Below are 20,857 nucleotides of genomic sequence, written 5' to 3' on the forward strand. Positions count from 1 at the left end.
TCTCCATGATCTATCTAGTCACTGCCTGCATCACCCTCTGTGTCCCCCTTGCTTAATTCCTTTTAAATCTCCAAAGACTCCATTCCCTGGCTCATAGCTCCATGCCCTTCATAAACCTCAAGACCTACTATGAGCCTGTCCTGCTCAATGACCCTTTCCTTCTGCCCTCAGGCACGGCGGAGCACCCTCTTTGGCCTTACCCTGTGGCAGCACCTACCAATTATATCCTGTCTCTGTGACCTACTGTGAGTTCTTAACAGGCTAGAACTGTATCTTACTCATCTCTGTAAGGCCCAGAACAAAATATGGGCCCAGGAGAGTTCACTGTATTTTTAAAAAGGAAGGTGGCAGGGGCATGAATGAACGGATGAATAAGTAAACTGAGAGAAAAGAAGGGTTCTAGAAATGTGAGACCAGAGTGACAGACAGGAAGACCAGGGAAGCAGCAGCCAGGAAGGACAGCAACAGAGAAAGGGACAGGCACCCGCGGCCTCGTCTACTTTTGTTTGGGACAACAGATGGAACATAAAATATTCAGAAGCTGAGTGCATCATCTCTTTTGAGAAATTTCTAATCAGCTTAAAAGGGGACTCATAGCTGCCCTATCAGCTTGCAAGGCCCAGGGGAATCTGAGCTGGTAGCTATAAAAATAAACTCCAGCCAACAGGGGCCTCTCCTGGAGCCTTCTTTCTAGAGATCCATCCAGAACAGCTGGGGCCCTTTAAAAACGACCGTCCTGGAAGCTGCTCCCGGCACCCAAACCCTCTGCTTTCCTGGGAACCCCTCCACTGTCTCATTTAGGCTGTCCATTTCCTAGACAACCTGATGACAATTCTGGATCAGCTGGCTTTGAATGGGGACCCGATTTATACAAGCTCTGTCAAGCGACACCATCTGATGTGGCAGGCAGTGGGGCAGCTATTTGAAATGCCCAGCGTGGCTTTCTAGGCCACTCCACTCTCTCTCCCCTTTCAGCGGTGAAGATTTTGGAGGCAGGTGGCATCTCTTTCCACCCCGGTCAGCTCAAGGTGGCCAAATGTCCCCCCTCCTTCTCTCAGCCAAGTCTCCCAGTCTGAGACTCCACCTCCCAGTACCCGAGCACCCCCCCTCTCTCCGGAGCCCTCACATCCGTTTGCATCTGGGCTCCCGCCTGCCCCCTTCTCAACTGCTTTGTCACCTTCCTGCTCCTTCCTGATTAGGGGGCTCACCAAAGGCAGAACCGCAGAAGAGAGGAGGGGTGCAGCTCTAGGACCAGGCCTTTACGGGATGGGCCTACAGGTGAGGCCCAGGATTCATTTCTCTGTTGCTCAGTGACCCGCCCTTGCGTTTTCTGTTGCTTAAACTTGCTCGTTGACCTGATTTTCCCACTGCCTGTGCTTTGGGCCCCACCCCCCTCTTCTGCACTATGTCCCATAGCCAGAGGGTGACACTGAACCTTTGACAGTAGGGCTACGCTGTGGCAGGTCGGCAGTGAGGAGTGCATGTGGGTGAGGCCACTGACGCACCCAGTTTGCACAGCAGGAAGATGCCATGTTCTCTGGAACTCAGGGAGCTAGGATTCAGTTAATTTGCAATACCGCAGATGAGAAGCCTGTGGCATTCGAGCAGGAGGTCACTACGTCAATCTCCATTGTTGCTGCTCGTCTTTCTGCCCTCCTCACTGAACAGGCTGTCTGCAGACTCAGACGCTTGCTCCTGGCTTGTGATTTCTCTACTCAGCCTGTTATTGTCTCCACGGCGGACGTGTCCGTCGATTTGCTGTGCTCTCTACTACTCTCCCCTCCCAGAGACACTGGTTAGGACCTCAGGCTCTGCTGACACGGCTGTGGGGCGTGTCACCCTAGAGGCTGCCGCTGACCTGACGTGGGCGTGCCCTTGAACTCAGCGGTGGCCTCTCATCGGTAGCCTGTCATCGGTTGGCTGGGGAGCAATCACATTCTCTCTCTTTAAAATGGGAGCTGGCCCAGAATGAAACTAGTGGTAAGGAGAAGGGTAACAATGCCGGGAGACCATGTAAACATGGGACTGGCAACCACCATTCCTGGCCAGGAGTCCTGTGATAGCTACACAGAGAAAGCCGCTCTGCAGAACGAAGTTTGAAGATGGAACACCTTCATCAAGGGAAGTAGAAATGAAAAACCGTGAGGACCCAGAGAAAGAGAAGATGGAGAGAGTACGATCTTGCCACTCACTCTGCTTCCCTGCTGTGGGTGCACAGAATTCCCCTGTCCACGATGCCCCCCTTTCCACGTGAGCTAATTTGCGTAGCCTTCTGTTCCATGAACCCAATGATGTGTGACTCAGCAGGCCCAAAGAACCTAGACTTTTCTGAAATCAGACTAATAATAGCATTTAATGAATATTTACTGTGTGCTCTGTCTAAGCACATGGTAGATATTCAATACATTGCATGTTTAAATTTTATTCATGAAGAAATTGAGGCACAGAATGATAAGGTCACTTGTTCGGTGTCACGCAGCAAGAGATAAAAAGAATAGGAAGTTCCACCCAGGTCTCACTGATTCCAAAGCTAGGATCTTTCCACAATATTTATTGCATGCCCTTCTGCTACTTAAAGACACAGCTGTCACTGAGACCCTGAACAGGGAAAAGGACTGGCAGAAAGGAGGCTGCCAGATGAACCCGCGCTATTTCTGCAAAGCAGGAGGACTAGATGAGGTCAGTGCTTCCCAAAGTGGAGCCTGTAACACTCATGGGGTGCAGAATGATTTTCACGCAGGGAAACTGCCTTAAATAGCACTGAATCACAGCATGAAAACATCATCCCCATTCGAATTATTCTTTAATTCTCCTAAGTAAGGCAAAGAGAAAGTCTCAGATTGGTTGTTGGTATGTTTTGCTTTCTATTACTTGGCGATTTTCCTTGACAACTTCTTGAAAGTTTCTAATTAGCGAGAGTCAATCTTAGAAGTTCTCACCATACACACAAAAATCCTAACTCTGTGAGGTGACAGGTGTTTTAAGTAACCTCATTACAGTAATCATTTTGCAATATATACAGATAGAAAATCACTATGATGCATATCTTAACCTACCCAATGTTACATGTCAATTATGTCTCAATAAAACCGGGAAAATACATAAATAAATAATAAAACTTTTACATTTTTGCATTCTACCTGTTTTTACCATTACCTTCTATTCATAGCAAGTGACATTGGTTTTTCATTATTTAAATAATATTACATTTCCTTTTGAAGTAAGTTTATTTAAGTAAAAAATCAAGTTGTACCAATGATGGTTACTCTGTGCCATACATGTACTTTGCATGTCATTTCTGATTTTCCCAACAATTTTAAGAAAAGAATCATTATCTCTATTTTACAGCTGAGGCAACTAGGGACCACAGAGTAAGTGCCCAGTAAGAGACTGAAGCAGGAGGTGAAACAAATTTGCCCGATTCTGAAGTGCCTGTTCTCTGCACTGCCCCATGCTGCCTCCTCACCACTGGAATCCAACACCTGAACCCACACTCGGGAAACAGCTCCAAGTTGGCCACGCTCGGTGGCCTTCGCTCGGACTTTCGCCTCACAGCCTCTCTGCTGTACTGGACACGCTCTCCTTTCTGGGTTCCTCTCCCAGTTTGCCTTTACCCACCTTCTCCTCTCCCTGTGTCTTAGCTCCGTCTTTCATTCTTGCTCCAGACCACGGGTCCCAATCAGACTCGTGTTACAGCACTAGATCTACCTCTGTGGGTAAAGTCAGCGCGGTCCCTGGCTGCATTCTGTACGTGAGGAAGCGGAGGCTCCCAGAAGCACTGGCATTTACCAGGACAAGTCAGGTGAGCAGCCGAGACGTGAGGACGTGTGGACCCAGACACTTGGGCTCCGAGCAAGATGGAAGGAGACTTGGAGCTCCAGTGATTTGGGAATTTGTGTGCACATGTGTGTGTATGTGAGAGTGCTTTTTATGTAGGGGCCGAATGTAGGGATGGGATTGGGGGTCAGAGGAGAAAAGAAAAAAAAGACAACTCTAATATAAAAGAGCAGCCCCACGGACGCCTGGGTGGCTCAGTCGTTAAGCATCTGCCTTTGGCTTGGGTCATGATCCCAGAGTCCTGGGATCGAGCCCCATGTCCGGCTCCCTGCTCAGTGGAGAGCCTGCTTCTCCCTCTCCCGCTCCCCCTGCTTGTGTTCCCTCTCTCGCTGTGTCTCTCTCTGTCAAATAAATAAATAAAATCTTAAAAAAAAAAAAAAGCGGCCCTGGATTTATGGTAGCAGACTGGGGCTAAGGTGAGAAAATGTCGGTACAGAACTCGCAGGGACAGGGGAGTCTGTGGGCTTTAGGAAGTTGGTAAATTATACCAAGTTGCAAGTGTTCTTTTCTGCCTTACAACTCCCTTATGATCATCTCCAGGCTTCAGCTAAGTTTCAGGTGACATGGGGAAATGCCCACACCAAGCTGGGCCAGCAAAGGGCTGCTGGGCTCTCTGCATAGTTCTTGCCTGAGGCCAGAGTGGTGGGTGCTGCTGGTCTGGGATCCAGAGTGTCCGGAGCCAAGCCAGCATGGATGGGTCTTTGGTAGAAGCAAGGAGCCAAGCAACAATGAGAAGTAGTACAGAGTAGACCAGAACAGAGCAGGTCCTGAGATCCAAAGCCTTTTCCCCAAATATAACAGAAGTAGCAGCTTTGGGTAAGAAGGGGGGTCTGACCCCTGCTATCCACTGACTGTGGTGACCTGGGAAGTCTCCTGTGCCATCCTGTCTCTCTCTCTCTCTCACACACACACAGAGGTTATAACTAAGGACTTGGGGGGCGCCTGGGTGGCCCAGTCGTTCAGCGTCTGCCTTCGGCTCAGGTCATGATCCCAGGGTCCTGGGATCGAGCCCCCTATCAGGCTCTCTGCTCCGCGGGAAGCCTGCTTCTCCCTCTGCCCCTCCCCCTGCTTGTGTTCCCTCTCTTGCTGTCTCTGTCAGATAAATAAATAAAATCTTTAAAAAAAAAATAAGGACTTGGAAGACGAGTTGCCTGGGAACCAGCCACACCCCACTCCAGTTCTCCAAGGCCTAAACTGGAAAGGACAAGGTCCCCTCAACGTTGAGCGAGTTCATCCACATGGTACAATAGGAGAGTTTTTAGAGTTAAAATCTTTCAAGGTTGAACTGCCGACACTATATTTAACTTCTTTGGATCTCAGTTTTTTCTTATCTGTAAATGGAAATAAAGATACTGACCTCACAGTGTTCCTGTGAAAATCAACTGAGGTAACAATGGAAGGTGTGTGACCCTCAGGGCCTCAGTGATGTCGCTTCGCCTGCTGCCCTGGTCCTGGCCTCCTAACCCCTTCCCCAGACCAGCTCCCAATGCCACGGGAGATGATCCTGGAAGGTCAGATCCTACCTTTGGTTAGGGAGTGAATCCCGAGCTTGACTTGGGAAAAGTTCCCACTTCCAATTTCCCCTCGGATTCGGTAGAAGCCAATCCGTTTCCCCAACGTGATCTCTCTCACCACCTTCTCATCCTGGGACATGTCCTGCGTCAACTTCTCAAAGGGTGTCAGCTGACGGGGCTGCCCCTCCTCCTCGTCCGGGCTGCGCTCTGCCGCACCTCCGCTTCCCACGCTTTCCCGCCGATCCCACCTGGCATAGTGGGGGGTCACCAGGCCGCCTCCATTCGCGTACACTGCAGTCATCGTCCACCACAGGCTCACATCTCCGTCGTGGCCGAGAGGCACCGATGGAAGGCCGTGTGGGGAGCAGCGCCAAGGGCCCAGGGCGTGGGTGCAGGGCGTTAGGGCCTGCCAGAGCCCCGTGTCCCTGGCAGCTGGCCTGCAGAACCACGCAGTCTCCTGGCTTCAGGGAGAGGAGGGCAGAGGCGAACAGGTGTGCAGAGCTTGCCCAGCCAAGCCGAGAGCTGCCCCCCTCACTGCAGACATTTCGCACCTTCCTTCACAGTGCACTGCCCAGCTCTCACTGTCCCGGCACGCACACATCCAGTTACCATAACCACTTCCCTGATCGGGCTCCAGGAACCTTCTGGCTGCCCATGCAGTCCGATGCTCTGTGGTAGGTGACCACGTCCCAGGACAAAGGCTCCAGTTTGCTATTTCCTTTGATGGCCCGAGAATCTTCCACTCTGGTGTGTGAGAGCCCCGGGGAGGCCCCCAGGTCCCTGCTGCTGGCCTTCTGCTCCCACCTCCTTCATTTTGCACTTCTCCTGCTGGCAAGTCACAGGGCCCCGGGGACCCAATGATCTGGACCCCAGGAAAGAAGAAACTTGCAAATCGGCCTTCTGGTCACACGGGCTACCAGAGAAGGATTAAGTCCCTGCAATGTCACTTTAGCCGGCCTTTATTTAGATGAGCCTTCCTCTAAGCCGTGAGCTGTCTCAAAAATTTGGCAGGTGCTGATTCATCCTAAGAACAGAGAATAAGAAAATTTATTAGCCTACGCTAATGTACTGTACAGGATTTATAATGAAATGAAACTGCCTTGTAAGCATCGATTTAAAAAAAAAACACCACAAATTTCAGTTATGACTCTCAGTAGTAAATGCTTGATTATATATGATTTACTAAGAAGAAAATGTATACCCCCCTACACACACACACTCCTCAATCTACATTTTAGAAAAGCCCTCACAGCCTGTAAATATTTTTAGCAAAACTATTTTTCTGTTTCTTGACATTTAGGAAAATATGCATGTTGCCTTGAATTGCTTTAAAGCCAGACTTTTAAAATAATAATATGGCACTAATGATGATAAGGATTTTCTATTAATATCAGTTTTCAAAAATTCTTACATTGATTCAAATAACAATGTGTTATATTTCCTGTTACACTGTATGTTCTTGTACAATTTTTCCTATATTGGTTGCTCCCACTCTCTCTTTATGTGCCATTTGATGACAAAGGCTAATTTTTCTCCCAGGCTTATTTTCTGGGTATTTCTGACCAGGTGTTAGCCTCCAGGCCTGAGAGTTCATTCTGAAGGTGCAGAAACCGAGGGTAGTGTTGCTGGAGGGTTTAAAGCCTATGGCATCCTCAGTGAAGAAATACTGTCCAGTATTCATGACTTTTTCTACTCCACCCTCCAGGAAAAAATAATCACTTTCTGAATTCCCACTGCCCTTTGTACATTTTCCAAAATGCCTTATATCCATGAAAGTGGGCACTGGGTTTAATTCATCTGTATGTCTTGCTCCTCTCCTCCCTCCCTCAGCATGGAGCACAATGTTCTACATAAAGAAAGTATGTTGAACTTGATTTTTGGGACTTGAGCATTCTGAACCAAAACCCGAGTGAACGTGAGAGATTACCTTGGAAATGTGAATTCTGAATTCTGTTTGATGATATCACATTATTACAATTAAGTACAGAGTTGCTTATATTATTATTGTGGTTAAATATGGGGTTGCCAAATAAGATAAGGACAGGAAAGAGCAAACTGCCACCCAGCTCTGTTCCCCTTTTGGGACAGGGAGACAGGAAGCTGGAAGAAGGGTAAGGGATAAAGGTTTAAAAGGGACCAGGTATTAGTAACCACACACATCTCTAGGTTAGAGTCTGATTAGGATGTTTTAAAAGATGTTCTTAAGATAAAAGATCCTTAATTAAGTTGAGGAAAATCTAGTCACTGGTTCTTAAGTTTTCTGGGGTCACATGCTCCTTTGAGATTCTCATGGAATCTATGACCCAATCCCCTAGAAATAAAAAGCATGCACACATAATTTGCATCCAATTTTAAGGGGTTAACAGACCCTTTGAAAACCAACCTCAGATTAAGAATCTCTATGAAGATCAAGTGGCCCTACATTTCCTCAGATCCCTGGCAGACAGTTACCACACAGATGAGAAGTGGAGTAACATTAATTATAACATTATAATTCTGTAGCTTTACCTATATAAAAAGAATAAGGATTTTAGACAGGTAGCAGTGATTGAGCATCTCATGTTCCAGCAGGCTCTATGAAGAACTTCTTGGCTCTGTGTCCTTCCTGGGCCTCTCTCTGAGACACCTCACCGCTATGCTGTCTCTGCAGCTCACCTACTTGTACCCCAACTGGGTAAGCACCCGGAGGGCAAGGACCTGCACCTTCTTCTTCTCTCTCCCAGAGCTCAGCACACTGCCGCCACTTAGATGATAAATGTTCGATGAAGAAGGAATGAATTAATTTACCAATTTATCAGCCATTACATTTGGGTATGATTTAGTAGAGGTAAATATTTTTATTTATAAACTAGTCACGCTGTCCCAACATTTACTTGAATTATCTCAGAAAGCTTATTTCAGTCCATATTTCCAAGGCCAGAGGTACCTTCTACTGGCTGTTAGGATTCCTGGCCCCACCTTCTTGTGTAGGTGAAAGCATAGTCAGAATTCCACCATCAGCAGCGCTGGGAGTTGTTACTGGGCTGCTTAGAAACGCAAAGTCTCCCCCATTCCTGTTCATTCCAAAGGATCAGCTCTCCCCAAGCACCTGCGCCTCACCCATGCCTCCTGGAGCCTGCTCTCTGACTCCCCATGCTTGGCCAGGACTTTTCTGCTTTCCTGGGTCCCAGGTTCTCCTGATTTGGGCTCTGTTTCTTGAACTCCATTCAAGCCGGGGATTTACCGTTGGGATTTAGACTTGCTACCCTGATTAACTTCAGGCTCCCTCAGGAATTCCTCCCCTCTCTCCTCCTAATTTGACATAGAGGGTCAGGCACGATTGTCAAGTGTCAGGCTTTATCTTGCGTTACATACCCTCTACGTGCAAATTAAATGTCTTACACAATGGCCTTGAAACCAATTGTCTTGCTTTAATGGCTAAGGAGATAGTTTATCTTCTGTTAAGATCAGATAAAAGACATTTTTGCAATTTTGAAAATGTTGGGATGGGTTTGTATTGAGGATGAATTGCAACTTGTTGAAACATGTAGCAAGCCAACTAGAAAAATTTTGAACCCCTAACTCATCCTACTCCAAAACAAATTCCAAATAGGTCACCTGAGTAAATGTAAAACAAATGAAACCATAAAATACTAGAAAAAAAATAAACAGTTTTTTTATGATCTCAGAGAAGGCCATAAAAGAAAACATTAGATTTGACTACATAAAATGATAACTTTCTGTTTGCCAAAAAGTAGCATAAACAAATAAGGCAAATTATTATTATTATTTTTAAGTAGGCTCCATGCCCAGCGTGGAGCCCAGTGTGGAGCCCAGTGTGGGGCTTGAACTCACAGCCCTGAGATCAAGACCTGAGCTGAGATCAAGAGTTGGACACTTAACCGACTGAGCCACCAGGTGCCCCAAATAAAGCAATTTAAATGACAAACTGGAAAAGCTTGAGAACATATATGATAGACAAAGGTCTGATTTTTAGATAAATAATTTTTACAAATTGATTAGAAAAATACCAATATCTCCAAAAAAAAATGATAAAGAACATAGGCAGACATTTCACAGAAAATACAATGGGTCTATAATATAGACAAAGATGCTCAGCCTCACTTACAACCAAAGAAATGCACATAAAACTACACTGAAATTAGATTTTTTACAAATTAAGGTTTTATTTATTTATTTGACAGAGAGAGAGAGAGCACAAGCAGGGAGAGCAGCAGAGGGAGAAGCAGGCTCCCCACTAAGGAGCCCAATGCGGGGGCTCGATCCCAGGCCCTGGGATCATGACCTGAGCTGAAGGCAGACGCTTAACCAACTGAGCCTTCCCGGGCGCCCCTACAAAAACGTTTTTGATAATGCACCGGCAAGAGAGGCTTTGGGGAAACAGGGACTCTCATTCATTGCTACTGAGAGTATAAAGTGGTACAAGTGCTTGGAGGGCGATTTGGCTGTAACTAGGAAAGCGCAAGCGTACATACCCTTTGCCTCAGTGATACCACTTCTAGAGTTAACTTATGCACGCTGTACAAAAATATACCTATTTCTAATACAAGAATTGCTAGATTGGTATTCACCACTGTATTGTTTTGCAGCAAAAACTAGAAACTGTGTATGTGACCATCAATAGGGAACTGGTTAAATAAACGGCCATCTGTATATAATGGATTACTATGCACTTGCAGAAAAGAATGAGTTACAATATCCAACAAGCCCTGTGAAGAGATCAGTAGAGTATATATAAATGTGATGTCAGGAGCGAGAGAGAGAGGAGGGCACCCCTAAGGACCTGCGTCTGAGGAAAAGGACTGGGCTGGGGTCCAAAGTGAGAGAAAGGTGTACTTCTCACTATTTACTCTTTTATCTGATTTACATTTTCCCCATGTGCATGTATTTACACTTAAAAAAGAAAACAATTAAAAATATGTAATGTGTTGTCATCTTACACAGTAAGATGTTTTGGTTATGCAGAGAAATTACTACACCTAATTCTCTAATATCTAATGGATTGCTTTTTAAAGTCAAAACATAATTAGGAATTCTGATTAAATACAGAAAACTTTATACTTTCATTTATTTCTACTTCCTTCCAAAAACCACAATAAGAATAGGAGGAAAAAGGGTGTAAACTCACAAGGACAAAAAGAATAAGAGACAGGAGAGCAGCCGATGTGAGATGTCAACATGTTTCTATGGGGTTGGTAAGCAAATTGAGGAGCAGTGAGTAACTTGGCAAAGACAGTGACAAAAACTGCAACGTCTATCTCGTTGGCATGCCACCGAGATTCACCTTTCTGAACACTCGAAAGACTTCATACTCTGAAAGACCAAGTGCCTCCACGTATGGAGGAATGAAGCAGACTAAAACACAACGGGAATTGTTTGAAATGTGGGACAGTTAAGATCCCCAGCCCTTTTTCAAAGCCAGCTTGTTGCTTTCTCCTCCCACCCACAGCCCAGCTCAGGGGTGCAAGGCCCAGGACAGAGGGTTCAGTCAGACTCCGACTTGTCGGGTCCCCCATCCCCTTCTCTCCATACCCCCGCACCGAGTTTCCAGAATGGAGGGAAACACGTGTATAATCTTCCAGGTAGGGGATTCCTCTTTTCTTTTCTCTCTTTCCTTCCTTCCTTCCTTCCTTTTCTCTCTCTCTCTCTCTCTTTCTTTTCTTTCTTTCTTCTTTCTTTTCTTCCTTCCTTCCTTCCTTCCTTTTCTTCCTTCCTTCCTCCCTCTCTCTCTCTTTCTTTTTTTTTATTAAGTAAACTCTATCCCCAACGTGGGACTCAAACTCATGACTCTGAGATCAAGAGTCATCAGCCAGGTGCCCTGGATTCCTCTTTTGGATAAACTAAATAGCTCAAGAGGAAAGATCTCCTGAAACCAGTATTTGCAGATTCTTCAACACAAAAGCCGCCTGACCACCTGGTGTCCCGATTCACTTGCAGGCAGGGGGCTTCCAATCAGATTTTAGTGCCTTCTGTTTTGAATGAATGTCCAGTCGAGAAGCACCAGACACCTGAGGAAAGGCTCCAAAATGAAAGAAAGAAACCATCCTCAACCAAAACAACAAAAACCAAAGGAACATGAAGGAAACAGAGCGATGCAGGAAGCAGAAGACCAAAGAAAAGATATTGCATCTATAAAAAACAGGACAAAATGCTAAAAGAAACAAACACAAACCCTCAGAGAAACAAAAAGAGCTCTTTTTGAAAGTGAAATTAAATAATTCGATTAAAGATTTGTTAAAAAAAATCTAGAAGACATGAACAATAGAGAAAAAAAGAAAATTAGGTAATCAACTCAGGAAATCTAACATCTAATTATTAGAATTTCTAGAGCTGCACTATTGTATCCCCAGTAAAGTAAGACATATGGTTCCTATTGTACTTGAATTGCCAACAAATTTCAGAAATTTCAAAAATAGTAATGAATAAGGGAAAACTCCAAATTCTCAGATATTCCAATAGAATAAAAACATAGAAGAAAAAAATCTAATGGAAAGATAAATACCATTTGGGTATGTGCATAATGAATATTGTTTTTATTTTACATAATTTTTTCCCCTAAAGACTTTTCTTAGATGTTTGGAAATAGAAATCCTGATTATAGGTTGTGGGGTTGCTATAAATAGCTTATTTTCAGATTACTTTCTAGGAGTGTTCCAAAACATCAAGTTACATCATGCTGAAAATACACAAATGATGGAAATGATGACATACCTAACTGCAGATGAAATCACCCTTTTCTCAGATGCATTTGTTGGGGGCTTTACCTTTTGCCCTTTTGATTTTGACCAATTTTTATGGACGTAAATGAGAGCTTAGAAACCCAACCAGCCAAAAACATGGAGTCACATCACTATAGATCAAAGCTTCTGGAGGAGGCAGACCGGTCTTTAATTATTAGCTTACTGTTGCTGAATAGCAATGCATTAAATAAGATTAAAGAAAACAGAACTTACTTAGTAATTCATTCTCTTGACTTGAAACCCACTGGGAAGAGTATATCAAAGAAAACCGTCTGGCCTTTGTTCTCTTTGTCTGAGTTTAAATTACTAAACTTCTGAGCAAGGCTTTCAGACAACCTTTTCATTGGCCGGCAAGGGCAGGTACTGGTTTGCTTAGAGGAAAAGCTGGGTTTTCTCTGTGTGGCCACAGGATCCAATGATAGACAAATCCCATTTAATCCTTTCTCAGGCACGTTGCACCCTCAGGGAGGATCTTTAGGAAATAGATTTCATTTAAAAATATATTTTACCACTTAAAAATCATTTGTACTGCCATAGCTTCTGGCCTTAGCTCTTTATTTCTCAACACATATGTCAAGATCTTCAGGGGGGGGCCATTGAGAAATTTTGAAGCAAATGGAAAATCAGTATGAACTGGGCGTGCCCTAGGGATGAAGAGCAGTGTTGTTCCTAACAATACCTCTCACCCTGCTTGATCTTACAGGCTACTTTACCGGCCACTCAGCCCAGGTCTCCCCCATTCCACTTACATCCACCATCCATGCTCAGTCCACCAATCTGATGAACGTATTACATCAGCTCTTCCCACATGGAGTTCTACCACACTTGAGGTTCCCTCAGCCATCAAGGTCAACCTCAACCATCAAGGTCACAGACTCAAATACCTAGAGGGCCAAGCAGGTGTTCTATGGGGCTTAGTGTAATGCCCAAACCTTGCTTAGTGCCTATCCCAAGTATGATGATGAAGCCCACATTCAGTTCCAGCCAGAGTAGTTATGCTAGAATGCAGGCTTATTTTCGCCTGGACTTTTGTTTAAAAGCAGTTGGAAATCAAGAAATTTTTGGTGAACGCTCTCAATTTTTCAATGGTGGATTAAATATTTTAAAAATACCCTGTGGCCAAGGAAAACTGAACCATCAGGTGAGATTTGGCATTCAGGTTGTCAATTTGCTGAGTCTGCTCTAGGTTTTCTAGGAACATCACCAGAAGAAAAGGGGAGGGTCATCCAAAGGTCCACAGTCAAGGTCACCTGGGAGTGACACATGTGATACCACTCAGCTATCTGCATTAGTACGTTACAGTCTTGTGATATTTAACATACACACACACACACACACACACACACACAATCTGTTTTGTTCATTTGCTTGTTTGATTCAGTGTTCTTGAAGCTTATTTAACTATCTAATTCATTCTCACAGAATATCTTTTTGTTGTTGGCATTTTTCTTTTTTCTTTTTTTTTAAAGATTTTATTATTTATTTGACAGAGAGAGACATAGCAAGAGAGGGAACACAAGTAGGGGGAGTGGGAGAGGGAGAAGCAGGCTTCCCGCTGAGCAGAGAGCCTGACATGGGACTCTATCCCAGGACCCTGGGATCATGACCTGAGCCAAAGACAGATGCTTAATGACGGAGCCACCCAGACGCGCCATGTCATTGGTATTTTTCTTACAACTCTGCCCTCAGAGTTAGACAAAGCTATAAAATGCTCAACTGTCCATTAAATACCTGTAGGAATTTGGGTCCCAAGAAGAAAATTAGTAAAACTATTCAGTACAGAATGAAACAAACAAAGAAAAAACGGATTTAGTTGAGTTTCATCCACAAATGTGGCAGGCTGGCTGGGAGATGCTTACTTCTGTGACATCTAGAATGCCGTAGTTACTTGGTGATGAAGTATCTTTTAACCTTGGGAAGATTTATCATCAAAACCAGAAATGTTTAAGAGACTCAAATCCTATAGTATTAATACTTTTGATGATGTATGGAGTTGGTATTTTATGTATTTGTAATGTGAAGAAAAGTTAACAATAAATAACAAAAAGCTTGGTGATTCTAATTTTAAATGAAGAATTGAATAATTGGTTTCGATTTGTGGTTTTGAGTTGAAATTTTATTGTTCATAAATAGCATAGGAATGTATTTAAGAAAATGTAAGGTTTACCCTGTTTATATGTGTAAATCATTATATTTATAAAAATTATTAGTATTTTGGAAGTATCTTGTTAATCAAATAAAATACTTTATTTAAAAGGAAATGAAATAATAGATACAGTTTAAAATGCTTAAAAAGGTTTAAAACTTTAACTGGGATCAAACATTAATCTTTAAAAATGATTGTTAGGGGCGCCTGGGTGGCTCAGATGGTTAAGCGTCTGCCTTCGGCTCAGGTCATGATCCCGGGGTCCCGGGATCGAGTCCCGCATCGGGCTCCCTGCTCCTTGGGAGTCTGCTTCTCCCTCTGCTTCTCTCTCTCTCTCTGTCTGTCATGAATAAATAAAATCTTTAAAATAAAATAAAATAAAATAAAATTTCTTTAAAAAAAAAATAAATAAAAATGATTGTTAGGGACGCCTGAGTGGCTCAGTCATTAAGTGTCTGCCTTCGGCTCAGGTCATGATCCCAGGGCCCTGGGATCGAGCCCCACATCGGGCTTCCTGCTCCGCGGGAAGCCTGCTTCTCCCTCCCACACTCCCCGTGCTTGTGTTCCCTCTCTCGCTGTCTCTCTCTCTCTGTCAAATAAATAAATAAATAAATATCTTTTAAAAAAATAAAATTGATTGTTAGGTGAGAAACTGGACCACTTTCTTACACCATGTACAAAAATAAGCTCAAAATGGATTAAAGACCTAAATGTGAGACCTGAAACTGTAAAACTTAAAAGAAAACATAGGGGGTAATTTCTTTGACATCAGCCTTAGCAACTCACATTTTTCTAAATATGTCTCCTGAGGCAAGGGAAACAAAAGCAAAAATAAAAAGCTTTTGCACAGTGAAAGAAACCATTAACAAAACAAAAAGTCAACCTACTGAATGGGAGAAGATATTCACAAGTGATATAAATGATAAGGGGTTAATATCCAAAATATATAAAGATCTTATACAATGCAACAGGGAAAAAAAACACACAAATAACCTGGTTAAAAATCGGCAGGGGACCTGAATAGACATTTTTCCAAAGAAGACATACAGATGGCCAACAGACACATGAAAAGATGCCCAACATCATTAATCATCAGGGAAATGCCAATGAAAACCACAATGAGATATCATTTTACACCTGTCACAATGGCTAAAATCAAAAGGACAAAAATATTGGCGAGGAGGTGAAGAAAAAGGAACCCTCGTGCACTATTGGTGGGATGGTAAGGATGGTGCAGCCACTGTGGAAAACAATATATGGAGGTTCCCCTAAAAACAGAAATACCATATGATCCAGTAATTCCACTACTAGGTATTTACCCAAAGGAAACAAAAACACTAATTCAAAAAGATATATGAATCCCCAATGTTTATTGCAGTGTTATTTACAGTAGTCAAGATATGGAAACAACCCAAGTATCCATCAATAAATGAATGGAAAAAAATGTGGCTTATATATACAATTATTAAGCCATAAAAATCACTAAGCCATAAAAAAGAATGAGATCTTGCCATTTGCAACAACATGGATGGACCTAGAGGGTATAATGCGAAGTGAAATAAATCTGACAGAGAAAGACAAATGCCTTACAATTTCACTTATATGTGGAATCCAAAAACAAAACAAATAAACAAAAACAGAAACAGACCCACAAATATGGAGAACAAATTGATGGTTGCCAGAGGGGAGAGAGGTGGAGGGATGGGAAAAGGGGTGAAAGGGAGTGGGAGATACAGGCTTCCAGATATAGAGTGAATAAGTCACAGGGATAAAAGGTACAGCATAGGGAATACAGTCAATAGCATTGTAAAAATGTATAATGACAGATGGTAGCTACGCTTGTGGTGAGCATAACATAAGGTATAGACTTGTTGAATCACTATGTTGTACAACTGAAACTAATGTAACACTGTGTGTCAACTCTAAGTCAATTAAATAAAAACAAAGTTCCAGAAAAAATAATTGTTAGATGAAATGATACGTTTGGAATGTGCTTCAAGATAACCAGGAGTGGAGGGAATAATGGAAATTTAAATGAAACAAGATTGGCCATGAATTGATCATTTTTGAAGCTGGGTGATGAGCACATGGAAGTTTATAACATTCTTTGTACCATTTTTGTATCTGTCTAAAATTTTCTATAATGCTATTTTTAGAAGGATTGTTAAAATTTACCAGATCAAAAATATATTTGTAATTTTAAAATATTAGATATTTTACAACAGTGATAAATAGATGGATGGATGAATGACATGACATGACCTGACAGTCCTGTGATGTGGGGTATCGTCACCTCCTTTTCATAGATCAAAACAACAAAACAAAACAAAACAAAAACTAAGCCTGACTAAAGTTAGGGTTGCTTTTGCCAACAGACACATGAAAAGATGCTCAACCTTACTCATCAGGGAAATGCAAATCAAAACCACAATGAGATATCACTTCAGACCTGTCAGAATGGCTAAAATCAGAAACACAAGAAACAGTAAGTGGAGGATGTGGAGGAAGCACATTCTTGTGCACTGTTGGTGGGAATGCAAACTGGGGCCGCCACTGTGGAAAACAGAATGGAAGTTCCTCAAAAAAGCTAAAAATAGAATTACCCTATAATCCAGAAATTGCACTAGTGGGTATTTATCCAAAAATACAAAAAAAAAAAAAAACCCACTAATTCAAAGGGATACATGCACTCTGTGTTTATTGTAACATTATTTGCAACACCCAAATTATGGAAGCAGCCCAAGTGTCCACTGATAGATGAATGGATAAAGAAGATGTGGACTATAAAATATTATATAATTATATAATTCACTGAATAATCCATCATTCAGCCATATTATTGAATATGTACATGAATATTATTCAGCCATAAAAAATAAGGAAATCTTGCCATTTGCAGTGACATGGAAGGAGTTAGAGAGTATAACGCTAAGCAAAATAAGTCAGAGAAAGACAAATACCATATGATTTCACTCATATGTGGAATTTAAGAAACAAAACAAACAAGCAAAGGGGAAAAAAGAGAAAGACAAACCAAGAAACAGACTCTTAACTACAGAGGACAAACTGATGGTTAGCAGAGGGGCGGTGGGTGGGAAGATGGCGGAAACAGAAGAGGACTCAAGAGTACACTTACCGCGATGAAAAAAATAAAATTATTTTAAAAATGGAAATACATATTTAAGTCAAAAGAAAAAGGAAGTTGCCTGTGATTTCTTGATCATTAGCTCCATGAGGGTGAAGATTGTGTTAAGTAAGCCTTGTAACATGTAGAACCAGGAATTTCAAACACATAAGGAAGAGAATGCTGTCATGCTCCAATCAGGACATAGCAGAAACCCAAGGCCTTCCCCGTAAAGATTTTAAATCTCATCTGTAATTCATTTTCAAAACACAAATCTTCCCACCTCCTCTGAGGAACCATGCCAGCCTCTAAACAAATAAGAAATGACATTAAGGTACAGGATGGATAAGGAATAGCCTTAAGGTGCAGGATGGAATCATGGATTGACTCACAAGCAGGTGGTCCTGAGCAGAAAAACACAATGTTTTCTTTGTCTCCTCAGAAATAATGAATTTAGGAAACACAGTGTGGGAACATTCATGCCTATTTTCAGCTCATTTATTTTTAGGGGTCTAAAAATATTTGCAAGTCAAAACAGAAACTGCTCTTTTGCTGCCTTAGAACTTTCTTCAACTCTTATATAGTATGTTCACTAGGAAGTAGGGAATAACATTTGAGTGTTGGCCTCAGGAGAAGATAGGAAAACATTGTCCTTTTCTATTTGAGCAGAACTCAAGAAAGTTAGCCTGACAGGAAGCTGGAGGGTGAGGGTCAGGGAAAGGGAGAACAGTGTTCCAGAACAAAAGCTCTTACTTTTACCATATAAAAAGTTCAGGTGGATTTGGAACCTTTATTACGAGCCTCCCGTACCTCAGTTATCCCTTCACACCGAGAATTCTTAAATATTTACCCAGTAGTAGAGGTAAGTAAGGGTAGTGATGACAGGGAACAGGACAGAAGTTATCAAATATGAAAAAGTGAGCCTATGTCAGCATACAATGGCAATCTGAACTAAGAGAATAGAGAATTAAAAAAAAAAGATCTTGTGGATTATGGAAATTTCCCATGTAATAGACATGGCATTCCAAACCACTGGCAAAAGATAAATGATTCCATACGTGATGCTTGTGGAGACTGAGCCAACAGGTGGTTCAGGTAGGCTTTCGCTCTCCCAGCACCCCAGATTCTCCCATCAGACTCCCCTGTTCTCTGATATTCATGTTTTCTTAAATTAATGTAAACTTCCATACAAAAAAACACAGAGGCTGACAACTTTTCTGGTAAGATTACTACGCCAAGACCCATACATATAGAAATTTGAGAGTCACTACTGGGTGTTTGGACACGCACATATGCATATATGTGTCCATTTGTGTATTCACTGAAAAAGGTCTGGAAGAATACAGATTGAACTAGTGGATGACAACCTGGCAGGGATGGAGACGGGGCGTGGGTAGTGCAGAGTTGGGAGTAGTGAAGAGGAGTGTGGTAGAGGCTGTTATTTGTACCCCCTCTATCTGTTCCCTTTCCTTCCCTCCCTCCCTTCCTTCCTTCCCTCTTTCTTTCACTTTCCTTCCTTCCTTCCTTTTCTTTCTTTCTTTCTTTCTTTTTTTCTTTCTTTCTCTTTTTCTTTCTTTCTTTCTTTCTTTCTTTCTTTTTCTTTCTTTCTTTTCTTTCTTTCTTTTTCTTTCTCTCTTTCTTTCTTTTTCTTTCTCTCTCTTTCTTTCTTTCTTTCTTTCTTTTTCTTTCTTTCTTTCTTTCTTTCTTTTTCTTTCTTTCTCTCTCTCTTTCTTTCTTTCTCTTTCTTTCTTCCTTTCTTCCTTTCTTCCTTTCCCTTTCTCATAGCACTGATTCTTAGCCCCAGCCCGCATCAAAATCACCACCAAACTTTTTTTTTTTTAATGCAGAAGCCTAGGCCCTGCTGCCAAAGATTCTGATTTCAGTGATCTTGGGAGAAGGCATAATTTTTTTTGTCTGTTTTTGGTTTGTTTGTTTGTTTGTTTGTTTGTTTTGGTCTGTTTTTAAGTTTCCCAGGTGACTGTGTTGCATAACCAGATTTGAAAGCCATTATTCTACAACAGAAAAGTTTTATCTGGGCACCATGTTATCTCATTGATGATTTAGTTCCCAGTCTCCCTTCTGGTTCAGTTTAGCCATGTGCCTGAGTTCTGGTCATGAGCTGTGAGCAAACATGACAAATGCAATTCCAGATTGTGCATTTAAAAGGGAAAAAGCATGTCATCTTCCTCTTCTTTTTTCCTTTCTTCTTGTTGGCTAGAATATGGATATGGTGATGTAGATGGAAATAGCCATCTGGACCAAGATGGAAGACATGCATTGAGAATGGCAGAGCCACAAGAGAGGAGGAACCTGGGCCCCCCTTGCTGCACAGCCACAGTATCAGCCTGGGATCGCTTACTTGTAGATTTGTTGTGAGAGAATTAAGATTCTGCCTTCTTTAAGCCTCCATTGTTTTGACCTCTGTTAAAGAACCTAATATTTTTACAACCTGATGTTATACAATATTTATAGTGTTTACAAAATGAACTTGTTTCATTTCTTACTCCCTATGTTACCATATTGTTTGACTGTCTTATAACATGTATAACTACTTTAAAAATGAGAAGTGTATATATCCATAGAGAGAAAGTACTTGGGTCAAGGAGAGAATAAAAATTGCAGAGACTTCAGATAATGGTTTTCTGATATATCAAAATATTTCAAATTATTTATACCTTCATACAAAGAAAATTCACAAATATTTATTGAGGTCTGGTCATATGAAAGAAACTAAGGTGTGATATGAATAACTATGTCATTGTTTTTAGGTTTCCTTTTTTTTAATTTTAAGTTCAATTAATTAACAATATAGTGTATTATTAGTTTTAGAGTTCAGTGATTCATCAGTTGCATACAACACCCGTGCTCATTCCATCACGTGCCCTCCTTCATGCCCACCACCCAGTCACCCCATCCCCCCCCACCTCCCCTCCAGCAAGCCTGTTTCTTTCCTATGCTTAAGAAGTCTCTTCCCTCTCTGGTTTCATCTTGTTTTGTTTGTCTCCCTCTCTGGTTTCATCTTGTTTTATTCCTCCCAGGTTTTTGTTTTTGTTTTTAACTAACCAGAATCATGCTGTATGTATTGTTCATGTGCTTTTTGGAGATGTTCTCAGCCTAGCACACTCCTTTTATCCATTCTGTATTCCACAGAAATAGATGTTTGGGTTGCTTCATTCTGCTGTTATAATTATTCCCACTTTTGTGCACAAACTTGGGTACAGGGGCTGAAATTTGAGGGGAACAGTGTCAATTTGAGCCCTTGGCAATCTGAGGTGAAGGTGTGTTGACTTGGCATTTAGCAGGTGGCAGGCTGTGCACGCTGACTCGGGCAGGAGGGCGGCTGGACCGTGAATTTGGGACCCACAGGCCAATGGCATCATGTGTGACAGGGACATGGCTGGTTTTGCTTTTAATTTTTGTTTTTCTGGGAAACTTGATCTCTCCCTCTATTCTAAACAAAAGCCTTGCTGGATAGAGTATTCTTGGCTGTAGATTT

At 42.2% G+C, this 20,857-nt stretch overlaps 1 protein-coding gene across 2 annotated transcripts in view; it reads right to left on the reverse strand.

Moving 5' to 3' along the window:
• Positions 1-20,857, reverse strand: part of NIM1K (NIM1 serine/threonine protein kinase) — a 63,165-nt gene that overhangs the window by 11,723 nt on the left and 30,585 nt on the right. For both annotated transcript variants that reach the window (XM_025867327.2, XM_025867329.2), the window contains exon 2: positions 5,361-6,375. In XM_025867327.2, coding sequence (XP_025723112.1) covers positions 5,361-5,652 — 292 coding nt within the window. In that variant the 5' untranslated portion in view covers positions 5,653-6,375. The remainder of the gene's footprint in view (positions 1-5,360; positions 6,376-20,857) is intronic.

This window comes from Callorhinus ursinus, unplaced genomic scaffold, assembly GCF_003265705.2.
Source record: "Callorhinus ursinus isolate GAN/ISIS: 27379988/994484 unplaced genomic scaffold, GSC_fseal_2.0 scaffold3, whole genome shotgun sequence".
Lineage (NCBI taxonomy): Eukaryota > Metazoa > Chordata > Mammalia > Carnivora > Otariidae > Callorhinus > Callorhinus ursinus.